The sequence below is a fragment of the Trachinotus anak genome, unplaced genomic scaffold (genome assembly GCF_046630095.1).
Source record: "Trachinotus anak isolate AG129_WGS33_773 ecotype Australia unplaced genomic scaffold, CSIRO_AGI_Tana_v1 ptg000002l, whole genome shotgun sequence".
Taxonomy (NCBI): domain Eukaryota; kingdom Metazoa; phylum Chordata; class Actinopteri; order Carangiformes; family Carangidae; genus Trachinotus; species Trachinotus anak.
Genome location: NW_027273853.1, coordinates 13,141,453 through 13,158,691, shown reverse-complemented (window position 1 = coordinate 13,158,691; position 17,239 = coordinate 13,141,453). Strand labels below are relative to the sequence as shown.

The window sequence follows — 17,239 nt, the reverse complement described above, 5'->3', positions numbered from 1 at the left end:
TGTGCTGTACGAACTTTAAGGCTATCTTTAAATAGCAACCAGCTTCTTTCCACTGTGTATGAAATGTTTTTGTAAAATGAATATATTGAAAAAATGTACGGGATTGTTGTATTAGCTTTTAATGGGAGAGCTGCATTACTGTGTGCAGAGAATGGCTTCTGTGTGAAGCCTTTAAACTGATATTATAGGTCAGTGGGCTCCCTTTTGTGTAGGAAATGTGGTAAACTGCTTCCCCCTAGTGGCTGAATGGCCTCCCTGCCAAGTGTTGTAACTGAAAAAAATCTGAAGTCAATTTGCATTTCATAAAACGTACGTAAAATACATGTTAAAGATTTATTCCACTATCTAAGACATTCTCTACACATATTTGAAAACTGTATCAAAATTACACACGATCACACAGTTTATCTGAAATACTTCTCAGTAAAATGTAAACTCCTGCATTTCTGTAAACAACTTACTTTTACAGGCATCTGGCTTTGTCAAATTCATGCGCAATTTTGAGTGCTGTGCTATTGAGTCCCACAGACTGCATATTAGTGATGATTGTGACCACCACTCCCTGTGGGAGGAGGGGTCTCTGTCCTTGACATTGGTATATCTCCTCACTGGGTAATACAAGAAGGACACTACTAGCTCCAACAGCGCCGCCTGTGTGCGACACGTAGTGTCTGCGCTTCCTGCACTGGCCGTACTTCTGCAGTTTCTCCACTACCAGCCAGCCTTGGGCATACACTCCATCCTTATCCCAGCTGCCTTCTGTCCTGTCAACTGGTGCCCAGAGGTTTAAGGCAGTTTTGGGTTTGAGGAAGCCAGGCTGCAAGCCCTCAGTGTCCTTTAGGTGGGCCACCTGGTAGCTGTAGAGCAGAGCATTACCGAACAACAGCAGGTCTCCCACAGTGGAAAGGAAGCCGCCTCCTGCCCACTTGTAGGAGGTGTCTACATATGGGCAGTTAACAACACGTCCTTTCTTGCTGAGACGATAATATCTGTGGAGGAGCATTATCTTTAAATATAGACCCACCATTGGATCTTTAGCATGCAATGTGCAATGAAAACGAATCATGAGCAATCAAAACAATCTCAAAAAAATAATAGATCTCCAAATAGTTCTACTCTGATGTCACTGATACATCTCCGTACTCAACTGTTTCTTGTCACAGTAATTTGGACATAACTTGATATTAGTTATTGTATATTACCTGGAGCGGTGGTAAATAATAGGGTCATTCTCATCAGGCACAGTGTTGAGCATTCCCAGCTCACGAAACATGTTCATCATGACATCCAGGAAGCGCTGGCCAGCAGCTTGCTCCACAACAGCACTAAGCAGGGTAAAGGCATGGGTGGAGTACAAAAAGGTGGTGCCTGCATGTAGCAAAACGTACATCTTACTCATCAATATATTAATATCGAAAATGCATTATATTTGAAAGGCTTAGTAAGCAAATGTGTGCTTTACCAGGTTTGAAAATGAGTGGGTCATTCTTGAAGAGGTCCAAGGCCTGAGTAACATTTTCGAAATTGTCCTTCAAGTAATATTCTTCATGCTCAAACTCTTTTTTCCTCTGAGCCTGGGTGGCTTCTTTGCCTTTAGTGTTCTGTTCTGTTGTGGATTTATCTTTCTTTTCAGATGACCTTTTCTCATCCTCTTTCTCTTTAAGTGGTGGCTTTAGAAGTCGCTTAGCTTTCTCCTTGTCCTCTTTTACTTTCTTTGCATCCTTCTCATAATGCCGTATACCACTCAGATGGGACAGAATCATGCGAGGGGTTATTGTGACCTGAAAGAAGAGAATAAGTGATGTGCAGCTGAACACAAAAATGAACAAGATAGGATTTATTAAATAGAAAAAAATATATACATTACATTTTGCATTACTTCAATTGACTTACATCCTGTCCATCAAATTGTTTCTGTGGAAATTCTGGGACATATTTCTGGACCGGGACATCAAGATCTAGTTTCCCTTCCTCACACAGTCGTGCAGCAGCTGCAGATGTGAGGGGCTTACTGATGCTGGCGATTCGCATCACAGTTTCTGGGCTGCATGGGACACGGTTCTCCAAATCAGCATAACCGATCCCTGAATTACATGAAGAATTTTAAAGACATAAAGAAATAAGTAAAGCACTATCATATCATTTTTGGGACAGTTCAGGAAAGGAAAGAGACCACGTAAGAGAATTATGCTTAATTTTATATTGAGTGTTACTGGGTCTCTGGTTTCTCTGGGAATCTGCTGGTTAATTTGACAGCTGCAACTGGGCCACTTGTGTTCCAAGGCAAATAGAGCAAAACATTAAAAGCCATTTGTTTGTTAATAATTTATCCTCTTCTTGTGTTTCTTTCATATTGTTCCTAGATTTCTTATGTCTAGTAAACAAATGCTGTTAATTTGCTTCACAATCTCCAAACAACTTTTTGCCAAAATTGGCATGAAATAAGAAACAATGACAGAGTTATGCGATACTGGCAAATACTGTGAGAAACTGGCAAGGGTGGGAACTTTCAACAATGATATATTGTGGCATTGATGGTATACTAGCATTAATTTGTCTTGTGGGCCAATGTTGAACCATCCAAACTGGTGCGAGTGTCGACATAATGTCAGCAGGAGTGGCAACTTTAACAGCTATTCAACATAGTGAGAACACAGTTAGCATAGCACCAACACACAAAACAATTAGCCGATAAATCAATTAGTTGATGGACAAAAAAATTAATTCCTTTATTTTGATGATCACTTTATTGTAAGAGTCGTTTTACAAGCAAAAATCATAAACATGCTCCAGCTTAGTCAACATTTGAGATTTTTTTCCACTGAACTAATTGGCCAATGAATTATTCATGAAAAAAAAAGTGATAGCCCTGTTGTTGTGTCCCAAATTTGACAAAGGTAAATCATGTTGGCTTGGTGTCTGCGCTGGTAGAACCAACCAGCTTTTATTTCACCTGTGGGTCAAGATTGCAGCAGCCAAACTGGTATGAAATAATGTGGGAGAAATGAGACTCATTACATTGGCATTGCAACTTTTTTTTTTTTATTTTAAAATGCTGCTTTAAAGTGGACTTTGCAGGCACCAACCTTCGCACCAGACCTGAACACCATCCACAGAAACCCCTACCACCAGTCCAGGAGCCCCGACCTCGGCCTGACAACAGACAGATACAACACCGAGCTGACACAGGCGGCACTGAGGCTCGGCAGGAAACACAGAGAGAGCAAAGGGAGACTGCTCAGTAATACACGGACCCCGCAGGTCACGGGCCTACCTCCATGCCTACCTTTATCCGCTCCACAAGGTCTCTGCTAACTTTCACTGCAGCGCCGTATCGACCAGTCCTCTCCGCCTCCGCAACTTTATCAACACACGAGCTGTTGACTGTGTCAGCGCGATATTTCAGTCCGACAGCTAAAGCGATCCCTACCCCAACGCCCCCGCACATCCAAATCCAGGACTTTGTCCGGTATTTAGAAAAAGCTGCACTGGACCCTCCGACGTATCGTCTTTGTTGCCGAATAAAAACACTTCGCTGATCCGACTGTTGCTGCCTCGGTCGGGCTCCGCCTCGCAGCGTCCACAGCGGAGACCCCCGCACCGACGGCAGGGGACGTGCGGCACAAAAGCGGCTCGGCGAAAACAACCGCGACATTTTTTTTTAATTTTTTTTATTTTATTTATTTATTTTTTTAAAAAAAGAAACGCAGCTCCTTTTGTTGGCGGTTACTGGCCCAGGTCGGCGAGCTGCAGACAACTTGCTTGCTACTAACAACTTGCTCGCTTCCTGTATGCGTCCTCGAACCAGACCGGATGAATCGAATCAGGATTCAGACAACATCGAGCCGTGAGACGCCAGCTCAGACCTGTGCAGGCTCACTGACACGAATAGCGATATAAATGCTTTGAATAGTTAATTGTTAAAGTAGAAATGCACTTTCACGTAAAGTAGAGAAATATGCCTCAATACATTATTAATAACAGAATAGCTGATATTTTGAATACCTTCAAAAAAAAAAAAAAAAAAAAAATGCTAAGTAGCCTACTTAATCACATCTATGTTTAAATATAAGAGTTTTAATGGTAAATAAATGTTCATTGTGTGAATTCTCCGAACTGAAGAGACTCACTGTACATGCACACAACAGAAGCAGAGATGCAAATAACAGCACTTACAAGAGTGTAAATGTGCCTTGACTGTGATCCAACATGAGCTAGATACATTTCTTTTCAATCTTGTACATACTACACTGATACTACCAATCTATCTGCAAAACAAAATTTCATTGTTAAACCCACACAAATGTTTTTTTTTAGTTAATTGTGCTTAAATTTATAAAGTCAATATAGCCTAATTAGTTCAAGGCCAATTAACAACACATACATTGTACACTTATCTTATAATTTTGATAATTGAATGAACTAAAAAAATGTTTGTAAAAATATGCGCTAAATGTTTTTATGTTCGTAAGACCAGTAGTCACTTTCTTGCTCAATAAAATTTTAAAAATGTGTTACATAACAAAAATACAAAACAACATTCGCGAAGTTATGCTGAACACAACACATACAAAGCCTAAATTTGTGTTTTATGCAATCAATACAACTTGAATATTTAATGTTAAAACAGCATATATTGTCCAAAGCTGAAAGCTCAATGGATAGAATTTGTGCACCATGTAAACATGTTTGTAGTTGCTTGAATTTAGTGTAAAAATATTTACTCAGTTTAATGTTTATTTGACCAGCTGTCACTTTCCTGTTTAGTGAAATGAAAATTTGTTCACTTCACTTCACCAAACAAAAACACAAAATTACAAACATTAGGTGATGCTGAACACAAAGATGAATTGTGGTCTTATTGTTAAACTGCCACAACTGTCTGTACTTAAGTAAAAATTTTCACACCTAAAATTTGTTTGCTCTGGTCCAGTTCAGTTTATGAGTTTGGGTTTTTCCCCATTGGTTTGGTTTTCTTACATATATGTATATATATACACACACATATATATATATATATATATATATATATATAGTTTTGAGGTGCTGTCCCTTTAAATAGTGCATTTAACTCTATTGATGTCTACTGAGTAAAGTTAGATAACAATGCAAAATATATAGGGCATGATAAAGTCATAGTTTATGATAGGGTCATAATCTATCTAAATATCCTTCTAAAAAGTATACTTGTAAGTTAGGTCCAGGCACACCAACACAGGTTAATGCAACAATAATGTCACACAAGTGAAATGCAACTTAATTCAGGATCTGACTACAGAAACTTTTATCTTCTAGTAACAATCTCCATTTTGGTGGTAAGAAAATGTACCACTCTTTCTGCATGGTTTGATTAGTTTGAAACTGAATTGATATGGTCCAGTAGCGCAGAGCTGCAGTGAACCAAAGAAACACATGACAGTGTTTTTCCCCCAGCTGGAGGTCAAGTTGAGGGTCAAGTGCACATGAGCCAAAATGAACAGATCTCCATTTGTTCTGAAAAATTTAACACATTCAACATCTCTGTGAGGAAGATAAAGTCTATTTAATATATTTTCTTTTCATTTTAAGTGCATCAGGTGTTATTCATTCACCCCTTTCTATTAAAACCTTAAATTCCCTTCACCTCTAGGATGGACAAAAGGGCTATATATACACCACAAACAGAATTAGAAAACTTTCAAAACGTGCTTTTATTTTATAGTCTTAATTTGTACATTTCAGATATGATAAACACTTGAAACATCTACATTAAAATGATGCTAAAACAATGCACAACCAGATGATTTGAATCATACTTTATAGACAAGATGAAAAAAATATTTGAACAATGTTTTTAAAGAAAACTAAGACTATACTGTAATGCATTAGCATTTTTCTGTCATTGCTTAACAATACAGTAGCACCAGTATACATACAGACAGGCAAAGCCAATGTATACTTACTTCTGAGAGGAAATTTTCTGGGAGGAGGGAATGTATTTTTTTTTACATATAGTTTTCTTACATTATGCAAAATGTGCATTATGTTGAGGTTTAATTAAGTGCAAAATTTCTCCACTTTATACTTTGGTATGTGCATAATCAGGGTGGAATGGAACGTACCGGATCAGCTTCAATGCAGATGTAGAAAACAATTTTTATAACCAATGGCACATGTCATTTCACCAGATGACTTGACACACAAAAAAAAAGAAAAAAAAAAAAAAACTATCTCAAGGATTGCAAAAGGCGGACATCATTACAAGATGAAAGCTAGCTTGCGAAAACAATGGTGTTTCTCAGTTTAGGCTTCATCAAAGGGAATGGTTGAGCTTTACTTCCCTTTAGCTTTGCTCCTTGGTCGAGTTCCACTGAAGGCAGAATGGTGCAATAGGAATAGCATCTGGCTGTTTGTTCTCCACCATGGGCAAGGTACGAGAAGAGGGGTTTATGGTAAGCAAGGTGCAAGTACAAAAAGCCAAAACCACAGTGTGTGTGTGTGTGTGTGGGGGGGGGGTCAGACTATGCTTTCACAAATTGTTCAGTTCCATTAGAGTCTGGTCCAGCATCTGGTGCATTTCGAGGTTCTCTTCTTTAGCTTGTGACAGTTTCTCTGTTAGAACATCAAATGAAAAATTTTAATCTCACACAAGCGAGCGCAAGTGAGTCAGTTGGTTAGCTTGCATTAATAATGAAGCTGGCTACATCATTCAGGTCAGTCATTAAATCTGAATGCTTTTTAACCCAATCTACACAGGACTGACAAAAATAAGAGAAACACACTGACTAAACAAGCTCATATTATGAAATGCAAGCAACCATGCAAACAGGTTACAGTCTCCAGGCCTTATTAAAACACACAAACACACCAACGGGGTTTCAAAAATGATGATAGTATAATTTCATGACAATAAACTGTAAGATTAAAAAATGATGTATTTGAAATAATCCCTGATTTTCACCATATTTCCACTAGAAATATATTTCCACAAACGGCAACACAAATTTCAAGCAGTGCAGGTGTCGAGCTTTGGATCAAACACTGGATCAGATTGTCATACACACATCAAAGACAAAACCGTAACAAACAGATAAAACATTCACACAATTTAGTCCTCATTCAAGGCCACGCGTAGTTCATTAGTGAGAAGGCGGTTTTTCTCAAGTTGCTGGTAGAGGCGATCTTTGCAGTCAGAAAGCAAGTTGAGAAACAGAGAGAGGACAGGAAATCAGAGAAAATTGGAAGAGATAGTGCATTGCCTGTTGACACCTACCTTCTTTAGTATAGATCACTGATGACCTTTTTAGTCTTTGTAAAACAGACTGAAAATATCCTTTAATTAACATGATCTAACAGCGTTTGGATGTCCTTGTTTTTTGACAGGGAGTTTTGGTAGTCCAAGGTTTTTTTTTTTTCTCTGCAGCATGTGACACATGGCAGGACAGTGTGTTGAGTGAAAACAGAGTAGGAAGAGATTTAACCCAGAAAGGTTAAAAGGAAACATGGCAGCAACTTAAAAAACTTAAACCTTTAAATTGGACAGTGTGGCAACAAAATAGAAAAAAATAATGAATTCTATGAATGCGGCATCTGTCTGCTCAGTCATGATATCCTCTATCAAAAGCATATCATTAGCATATGCTTAAATATGGCTGATCAACATCAGAATAGGATAAACTGCTACTGAGAATTGTCTATTCTGCAGCCTACGTTTGCTTGGACATTTTTGAGTTAAAGGATGTGGCTCGACAATTGTTCTACTGTCCAATATAAATTATAAAGTCTCAAAACACACAGCTCCAGAAACTGCTCGATTCTGCTTGTCTCTCTGTGCCTGACTTTATAGATATGGATTTAATAAAAAGACTCAGAATGTGTGATCGTATATTTATTCAAATATATGACAGGATACTGTGCATCATACAAAGCCCATGTGTCTTCATAATCACTGATCATCTTTCATCCAATTTTTCCAGCAAGCAGATGAGGCTCAACAAATCTCACATACTTTTCTGTATTCCACCATTACACCCATTCCTCTACTTCACCACAATCTTCCTGATAACAATCCAACACTGATTCCATCCACTGCTCAAATCTTCCAAGTCAGCTCATCCTGCCACAGTACTAAATATTGAAAAGTGCTTGCATGCATCAGTCTCAGAGAAGACAACTCAGCTCAGTTTTCAGTCAAGTCCCTGCAGATGTTTTGGTTTGTGTGCTTTAAGCACTATTGTGATATTCCTAATATCTTAGCTTCACAGAACAATGTCTGAAGAAAATAAAAAGAACATCCATTGAAATCTGTAAAACTACATCAAGGAAAGCAGGGTAAAGCTCAGCTAGTGGTTTGTTGAGATGCAGAAACAAAATTAGAAATATAACTTCCTGGTTCTATCAGAGCCACTTTAAAATAAATAGAAATTAAAAAGGAAAAAAAAGGACAGAGTAAAGAGATACAGCTTACATAGAAGGAAGGATGTTTATTTTTTACACAACGCAGAAAGATTCTAGGATTCTGTACAAGAGATGGGATGCAAGTAACGTCGACATGAGGATGAAAACACAAATAGGAAAGGAAAGCAAAGACAGAGAGGGAAGGGAAAATGGAGTGAAGGCTGGAGAGAGCAGACAGATGCCGCTCAGCCGGCAGGAGGCGTCTTTGATGAGGTGTAAACAATTTATCTGCGTGGGAGAGAAGAGGTAAAGTGAACCTGGGGGTCAGTTGTGGGACCTATGGAAATTTCAGATGCACACCACAATACACCAGAACCAGAGGAGTTATGGCACTGCACTACAAAACCACAATGCATAGTGTCAGTCTCCCACTGAATGGCCAGATGTTTAGTAAAACTGGGGGCTCAACCAAAACTATGACAGTTCAACTTATATGATGACAGGACAATGGATGAGGGTCTCACAAACACACAGGGGGCCTTGCTTCTGGACAGAAGTAGACCATATTAGTAGAAGAAGAAAGACTGAATCACATTCATTGAAATGTTTCCTTAACACAGTACATTTCAATAGACAATCTGCATGCATTGTCTTGGATGTCAAAATATCAGGTAAAATTACCATGACTATTTTGAAAATTAGTGATTCATAAAAATGCGTAAACTGACAGAAAGAACAATCAATACTTACTGCAAAAAAGTATACAACTCACAATTAAATAAGTAAATACTGTTTTTGTTCGTGCATTAGATTACCTCAGTCCCGTTTCCAGTATTCTCTAACATCAGTGATACTGATACAGATACACTATCATTATAACCATAATAAAAACAAAGCATAACCATTTTAAGTCTAGGGACAGATGCACGAGTGGGATAACGGGTACAAGAAACTATCAGAGAGACGATGGAGGCGGCGCAGGTGATGTACAGAGAAGGGGAAATGAGAGTGACGGCGGAACAAACAGGCACAGCAAGTTGAAAATTACATGGAAGTCATGTCGTTGAGGGCGTGGTCCAGCTCCTCACTGATGGCCTTGTACTTCAGTTTCTGGGCATACAACTCATCTATTGGTGGGTCAGGGGTGTAGTGGGAGGGAGGTGCAGTGAATGAGAGCAAAGGTGGAGGAGCACATGACATGGAGGTGAAGGGTGAAGCATCCAGACCATAGAGAAGAGAGGGAGGAAGACAGGAAGAAGTGATAGAAAAAAAAATGGGAAAAAGAGGAAAACAAAGTTATACCAGAAAATGATAGAATGAAAGTGCAAAAAAAGGGTAAATTCCTCAGCACCGTCAAGAAATGGACCATTTATTTCACTGGCACATGGCTCTCAGACCTTAGCTTTCACTGTGACTCCTTGAACACTAAGTCAACATCTAGGCCCTGATATCTGATAAACATCAAAGCCACTCTTTCCTACCTTGAAACTCAAAAACAAATATCAACCAGACAAGAAAGCATAAGAGTCATCACAACAAAAGAATGATGCTGTCTGAAAAAAAGCCATGATGAAATTAAAAGGGAAGCAGAAATAGAGATCAAGAGCAAAGCAAAGACTAGGCTAATAAAGAGATTTTCTAAAAAGCATTGAGCACTTACCAAGTACCCTGACAAATATACCAGAAAACCCATTTCAAAATAACCAGAGTAGTATTCTGGGGTGACGTGCATCAAAAAAAATCATACCTTCCAAGTCATCAATGGTCTTCTCAAGCTTGGCTACTGATCTCTCAGCGAACTCAGCACGAGTCTCAGCCTGTGGTCAAGAGACAGATTTATGAGTGAGTCCAACACTCAATCTGTGACATGGATAATCCCATACAAGGCCCTGTGATACTTTACCTCCTTCAGCTTGTCGGTGAGGACCTTGATCTCCTCCTCGTACTTGTCCTCCTTCTGTGAGTACTGTGGGACAAAAACAATGATGGGAGTCAAACATATGGGCATGGAGTCAAACTCTGAATGTCCTAGTATATTCAAAGTGATACCACGCACATTTTCTAAGACATATATTGTGAAGTAAAACTGGCGTGAAGAGATTCGGCTACCCAGGCTCCTTTGCTCCCCGTTCACCAAGGCTACAGGGGAACTGATGGGTTTGACAGCATGCACTTGGCCAGAGGGTTGCACTTACCTTCTCAGCCTGGGCCTCCAGTGACTTCAGGTTGTTGGTCACAGTTTTCAACTCTTCCTCAAGCTCAGAGCATTTGCTGGTGTTTTAGACAAGAGGATAAAGTTGCAAAAGAGAAGGAGAAGGAGGGGGAGGAAAAGGAGGGAAGCAAGGATGGACAGAACCAGAGGTAGACACAAAACAGGTGGAGGGAAAAAAAAGGAGGAGGGAGGGAGAGGACACAAAATGAATAAGAACTACAGGGATTAAACAAAGAGGGAACCCCAAGTGCTTTAAAAGGTGCCTTAACAGAGCAGGAATGTGAGAATAGCAATGTGAGTCTTGTCATCACACAGATAGTAGTTGAAAAAAATTATTTGCTAAATTCTTTTTGAGCTGAATATCATGCTTCTCTTTAACGTGAGGTGTTATTCTTGCACAGTCCCTGCTGTGTTAGAGGCATGAAAGAGTCTAATAGCCAGAGTAAAAGAGCACGAAAGAGGAAAGTAACAAGCACAGCAAGCGAAGCAGAGGCTTCATTCGGCAGCACGAATGAAAGTGAAAAGAGCCACTCAAAGATATATGTATGCGTTAGTTTTTGTTTGTAGTACCTTTGTGACTGAGCAGCTTAGTGATTTCATGCCTTGCTCCAAAACCCTTAGCTCTTCCTCCAATCTTCGAGCTCGTCTGTTAGTGGGTGTGGCGTACGCGTGCAAGCCAAAACCATTCAAACCATGAAGAGCATGCAAATAATTAGCACATACAGTAAGAACACAGGGCACACTGTTTGACTGGAAACAGGTCCTATACTCTGTGTATTAGTGCTGAAAGCTTCAACTGTTTAAATGCTGGTGGACGTGTGAGTGGAAATGCAGGTTCAGCCATGACAAAGGGGAAACATCTTACCCTTCTGACAGCTCAGCGCGCTCCTCTGTGCGCTCCAAGTCACCCTCAATGATGACCAGCTTACGGGCCACCTTTAGGTGCAACACAACAGAGTGTTACAACACAACTAATACTTGATGAGTGACACATATGAATAAACTGTACCTGATAACACTTCACTTTAACACACAGTCATGTGGTTACAAGCAGATAGTATTTGTCAACAGTTATGACTTCTCATATGAATCAATATGTTACATTAATACAATGGATTTTCACTATATTGTCCTTCATTATCGGTTTAGACACTAGCCTCCACTTATGAGTGCCCACAAGAGTTATTGTTGTTGACAAATAAATAAATATTAAATAATAGATCTGCTATCAAATTGTAGTGTAAACTCATAAATTAATGTTAATATATTGGGGCAAAATCCAAAAGTGGGGCCATAATTACATATTATGAGTAAAAGTGCTTTCTGATTGGTCATTTAAGTGTTTAACAATTGTCAATAATTATCACAGTATTTCACAGTGGTACTGATTTACTGATTGCAGAAACTGAGCAACTGGATGTTTGGTGTTGCAGATTTGTTTTGGGGTGGCTTGCCGGTGGCTGAAAAACTCGCCTCCTCATATTTGCGGTCAGCCTCCTCAGCGATGTGTTTGGCCTCTTTCAGCTGGATCTCCTGCAGCTCCATCTTCTCCTCATCCTTCATGGCCCTGTTCTCAATGACCTTCATGCCTCTGTGTGTGGGGACAGACAGTTAAGGGATGTTAGGAATCAGGAGCTGAGACCCAACAAACAGCCTGACAGTATCCCTGAGGAAACACATGTCTGGTGCACTGCAGCGTTTTCTGGTAAATCTTTAATCTTTAATTTCTAAGGGTAAACGGCTAATTGTTTTCTGACATTAAGGAGAGGCAGAATTTGGGATGTGAGGAAATGACTGCACCATCTGACACAACTAGTGAATCAGTGAATGAATGAATCCAGCTCTGCAGCACAGAGGGGCTGCTTGTACCCCACACAAAGGGATGCAAACACAGCTGCGCTGGATCTTCATGCCCTGCCACCTGGTCTCTGCAGCAAGAGAGCCGGGGTGAAACGGCAGAGATCAGACGCCTGAGTCTTCACTGCTCAAAAGAAACCCACCTCTCGCTCTCATCAGCAGCCTTCTCAGCCTCCTCCAGCTTGGTCAGGGCAGTGGCCAGACGCTCCTGAGCACGATCCAACTCCTCCTCAACCAGCTGGATACGTCTGTTAAGGGAAGCGACATCTCCCTCAGCCTAGGGAGAGAAGAACAGCGCGTCAGAATTTGGAGGTCTCCTTCTTTAACAAACAACCTGGAAATCACACACGTGCACACATACATGTCAGCCCAAAGAATGTCGATGGTGTATGTGTTTTTGTTTCAGGGTGGGGGAGTCTCTGTAGTGCTCTCAAACTTTGTTTCATCCTCGATGGGTGAGTGCAGTCACGGTTACTTAAGTGTTTCCGTGTGACACCTGTTGAGAAGAGGCCTCTCCCGAGAGGCTTGCCTGTGCTCCTCACTGATTACATAATAATGATAACAATGTCCCAAGCTGACAGAAGGTTGAATACCCTGCCTCATTTGCCAGGCCCCCGAGAGAACATTAACAAGGCTCAAGCCAAAGGGCCTGAGACAATTATACAGTGAATGATTGCTCACATGGTTCACATACAACCACTGGGGAGCCTCTCTAGACAGTTCCCAACTGTAGGAGACATTTAAGTGTGATACAACTGGTCACATTTGCGACACTGGTCCATGCAAATAGAGATGTGGTATTGAAAAGAGAGCAGGGCTTTTCTGTGAATTATTCAAACCTGTATCTACTTCTGCTTTCTGATGTCTGCTCAGCAGGTATGAGACCTGCATTGTCCTGAAAATGCATGGTGATGGTGAAAACAGGATACAACTACCAGAGAGTCTGACTGACTCAAAAGGCCTTTCTAGTCTGTTTCCCCCTTGCAGCCCATGTTCAAGCGTACAGCGCTGGAGCAAAGTGCATCTCAAGGTCTGAAGTGTGACAAGGAAGTTACTAATTATGTATAAACTGGGGCGGTGGTTTCAATTCCATTTAAAACATCTTACATAACATAAATTGCAAACTGTCAGACTGAGGCTGAGGCAGACTCTGACTGCTGTAAGTCCCTGCAGAAAGATTTCCCCCCCTCTCGATGAATGCGGTTGTGTTCACACTGAGGGAAAATCACACTTCGTAGCTATGAAAGCCTAATGCCCTTATATGGGAAAGTCAAAGAGCATAAGCGCACAGTGCACACTGGCACCTTAAATGTTGCCACAGTTTTACTTGTAACTTCCTGGTTGCTTAAAAATCTATATATTTTCCATGTGTTTAACCTTGTGCTGCGGTGCCTGCAGCACGGAACAAACGGAACTCACTAGAAAGCAGGTTGAATGGGACCGTTACAGCGAAACGCAGCGAAAGGAGGTGCGAGCGAAATAAAAGTAAGGAGATTAGGCAACACAGTGACCCTGATGTGTCAGGGTCGCTCAGCGGCTGAGACCTGGGCATCAGCGGCCTAACGTTACCAATTAGGAGCGCTTAGCCAGGAGCAGCAGGCTATCAAACCCTCAGCACACTACTCTGTGGTGTCACTGCACGGAGCCGCCTGCAGCACTGCGGTGTATCAAGAGAAACCCCGCTATCTCACTGCGTATCAATTCAAAGTGAGCGCACGGAGAGAAGCGAACACACATAAGCAGGCTACAAAGGGGAGGATGTGTGACTGCGTCTGATAAGCGGCTGCTGTCCGCCTGCACGGGCGGTAAACATGCTTACTTGTTCCTTGGCTTTCCTCTCCGCAAGCAACTCCTTCTGTAATCTTTCGGCTCTGTCTTCGGCACTGTCGGCCTGCTCTTGCAATGATTTGATCCTTCGTTTTACCGCATCCAGTGATGTAGCCCCAGCCATTGTTTTCTGTACAACTCTATATAAATAATAATAATAATAAAAAAAAAAGCCCCACTATACTAAGCGCAGCAGCACAATTTCCGAGAAAACTGAGAGGCAACGAGGTGACGTCCTTGATTGTGCTGAAAGCTGCGTGAAGACAGCCAGGTCAGTGCGCAAGCTTTCTGGAGACGCGCTCTGCAATGCCTCTCATTTGTCCAGGAAGTACCGCTGATATCAAAACAAGCCTAAAAACTAAGTGTTCTGCACGGTTGTGCAAAGCGTCACACAGTGGAAATCGGCTGCATTGCCCCCTAAAATAATAAAAATGAGAGATTTAATTGATGCAACGTAACAATGCTTTTTTTTTTTTTTTTTTTTTTGATGGCGAGAACACGTCCTGTCAGTGCATTGGGATAATCATGCTTGTGAACTGACAGGGCTACAGCGCCACCTGCTGGTCAACTCCCGGCAGCACATAAGGTAATAAAATATCCTGAGAGGCCACAGGCAGTTCAGTAAGTCTTCACTGGCTACGTTCTGGACTTCGCAAATATCACAGGAAATCACTCCAAAAATATGAAAAAAAAAACAAGGCCATAAAAACAGTGAGTGGTATTTAAAGGCACCTGAGCACTGCAGCGATATTTAAAGGTTCCTATAGGGGTATTAACATAGAAACTACAGCAGTATCTAGGCCTGTAGGGAATACAATGCGGCATCAAATGTGACAGGCTAAAACTCACTGGACTATAAAGTAGCCTACAGTCACTATGGCCTCACTCCCTGATGGAATCTAATTAAAGGATTATTACAAACGGGGTTTCTTCAGGGCCACACGGCAAACCGAGCTTGTCCTTGACCCTGAGTCATTAACAGGACTGTTTGTCATGAGAAAATGTTTATGAAGAGCGAAAATGTGTTTTGTCTCCAGCAGGGTCGCGGCCTTTAAACGCCTCCGTCGGAATTCTTCACATAGTTTTCTTTTCATGAGGGTTAAAAAGCAACTATGGGCAACAAGAAGATAATTTATTTAATTGTTCTGAAGATGAGCTAAATTTAGTTATCTGTTTTTGTTTTGTTTGTTTGTTTGTTTGTTTGTTTGTTTGTTTGTTTGTTTGTTTGTTTGTTTTAATGAGGACGCTGCCTGGGCCAGTTTGACGGGAAACAGCGTTTTTCCTTTGGTAAGCAAAGAGCGCAGGCCGCAGATGTGAGCTCTATCTTGACCATATAAAGCAGTGAGCTATATTTATCCGGGCCCCTGCTCTCAGTGCTCTTGGGAAGACTGCACATTAGACCACTTCACCGTTCCCTCTGGAAAAGACTCATTTGGCTAAAGGCATATAAGACTGAGCACATGTGGGTCAAAAGCACAAAATTATTATACAATAAAATGTTTGAGTTAATTAAAAATTTCAAAAAGGGTTTCAGTTTAAAAGCCAATCTGACTGTCTTTGGGCTGACTTGTAAGTGACTGTTCACGTGATCCTTAAACAATGAAATAAAATAAAGCGACAATTCAACAGTAGTTGGACATGTGATCAAAAAGCCAATTTGGAGTTCGCTGATCAGTTTTTCCAGGATGGGCAGATGTGCAAAGCCTACCCATCCAACAGGAAAATGATTTCAGTTCATAGATGAAGCCAGGTTGGATTAGCAGAGAGAGGAGACTTTATTTCTCTGCGGTGTTGAACTGTCGCTTCCCACACACAGTGATGAGAGACTGAAGGTGTGAGGAAGCGTGGTGCAGGAATGGTGCCTTTGTGAATCCCTTCCCTACTTACATCGGTAGCTTTCTTCTCAGCCAGCTCAAGTTTCTCCTGGGCATCTTTAAGAGCCTCAGAGTACTTGTCCAACTCATCCTCAGTTCCCTTCAGCTTCTTCTGCAGAGCTACCAAATCGTCCTCAAGCTGAGGCGAGTTTCAGTGCGGGACAGTTTCAGAGGTGATCAGCAGGGAGTTGCGTGAGCGCGCACAGGGCGCAAGAGCGCGGGCAGATGGACACACAGGACAGGAGAGGAGAGGACAGGACAGGACAGGGGAAAGGGAAGAAAGAAGAGAAAAGTTAGGGAAGCTCATGCACTTCAGGATCAGATACCTTGGTGGCGACCTCCTCAGCGGTCAGCAGCTTTTCCTCAGCAGTTTGGAACTCCTCAAACACTTTATCTCTTTCGTCTTCAGTAACACGCAATTTCTTTTCCAACTCTCTTATATCGTCCTCTAACTATACATGCATATAAAAGACATTATACGGTTAAACAGAATATGAAATAAACATGCAATAATAATGACAATAATTCATTATCAAATATTCTCTACTCTAATATTCTCTTCAATTTCTCTAAATGATCTACATTATTTCCAGACTATATTTACATCACCAATTGCCAAAATAGACAAGAAGAGATTTATAACATCCCCCCAAAAAATCAAGAAGGTTGGGTTATTCTTAACTTAATCCTTATTTGGGATTATCCAAGAAAGTAATTAATCCGGATTTAGGACGCGATCCATTTAAAGGGCAGCAGCTTTATACTGCTACTGGCGCTCCTGCTTTTTCTATGGATCTTTGAGATTTTCCACAAAAGAGAAAAAACAAAAAAAAACAAAAAAAAAAAAAAAACAGCCGACCTGTTTGCTTCTGTCCTCTGCTGCTTTCTTGTCTGACTCAGCCTGCTCAGCTCTGTCCAAGGCATTCTCCTTGTCGAGCTTGAGCATCTGCATCTTCTTCTTGATGGCATCCATGGCTGCTTATTGCTGTTCGGCGGCACCAACAAAACGTCCAAATGAAAACCAAGGAGAGAGCGAGAGAGGGGCTAGGGCGTCTGTGCCTAACTGAACGCTAAGCTGGAGTGCAGGCTCTGC

At 41.1% G+C, this 17,239-nt stretch overlaps 2 protein-coding genes across 10 annotated transcripts; both read right to left on the bottom strand.

Annotated features, from left to right (window-relative positions):
- Positions 1–319: 319 nt before the first annotated feature.
- lactb (lactamase, beta) lies at positions 320–3,816 on the bottom strand. 2 transcript variants are annotated; one of them, XM_071499100.1, is made up of 6 exons: positions 3,275–3,816; positions 3,087–3,153; positions 1,894–2,084; positions 1,463–1,781; positions 1,203–1,368; positions 320–989 (listed from the first exon to the last, which is right to left on the bottom strand). In XM_071499100.1, the coding sequence occupies exons 1-6, from the start codon at positions 3,653–3,655 to the stop codon at positions 464–466; spliced, it is 1,650 nt and encodes a 549-aa protein (XP_071355201.1). In that variant the 5' UTR covers positions 3,656–3,816; the 3' UTR covers positions 320–463. The 2 variants fall into 2 exon arrangements, with proteins under 2 accessions (XP_071355201.1, XP_071355210.1); XM_071499109.1 differs by having other exon boundaries at positions 3,287–3,815.
- A 1,850-nt stretch (positions 3,817–5,666) lies between these two features.
- Positions 5,667–17,239, bottom strand: tpm1 (tropomyosin 1 (alpha)). 8 transcript variants are annotated; one of them, XM_071499080.1, is made up of 10 exons: positions 17,006–17,237; positions 16,473–16,598; positions 16,160–16,285; positions 12,589–12,722; positions 12,062–12,179; positions 11,454–11,524; positions 10,572–10,647; positions 10,280–10,342; positions 10,124–10,193; positions 5,667–6,591 (listed from the first exon to the last, which is right to left on the bottom strand). In XM_071499080.1, exons 1-10 carry the CDS (start codon positions 17,117–17,119, stop codon positions 6,509–6,511), a joined length of 981 nt encoding a protein of 326 aa, XP_071355181.1. In that variant the 5' UTR covers positions 17,120–17,237; the 3' UTR covers positions 5,667–6,508. The 8 variants fall into 8 exon arrangements, with proteins under 8 accessions (XP_071355181.1, XP_071355153.1, XP_071355144.1 ...); XM_071499026.1 differs by lacking the exons at positions 5,667–6,591; positions 16,473–16,598 and adding exons at positions 8,448–8,664; positions 9,425–9,503 and having other exon boundaries at positions 17,006–17,234; XM_071499034.1 differs by lacking the exons at positions 5,667–6,591; positions 16,160–16,285 and adding exons at positions 8,448–8,664; positions 9,425–9,503 and having other exon boundaries at positions 17,006–17,232.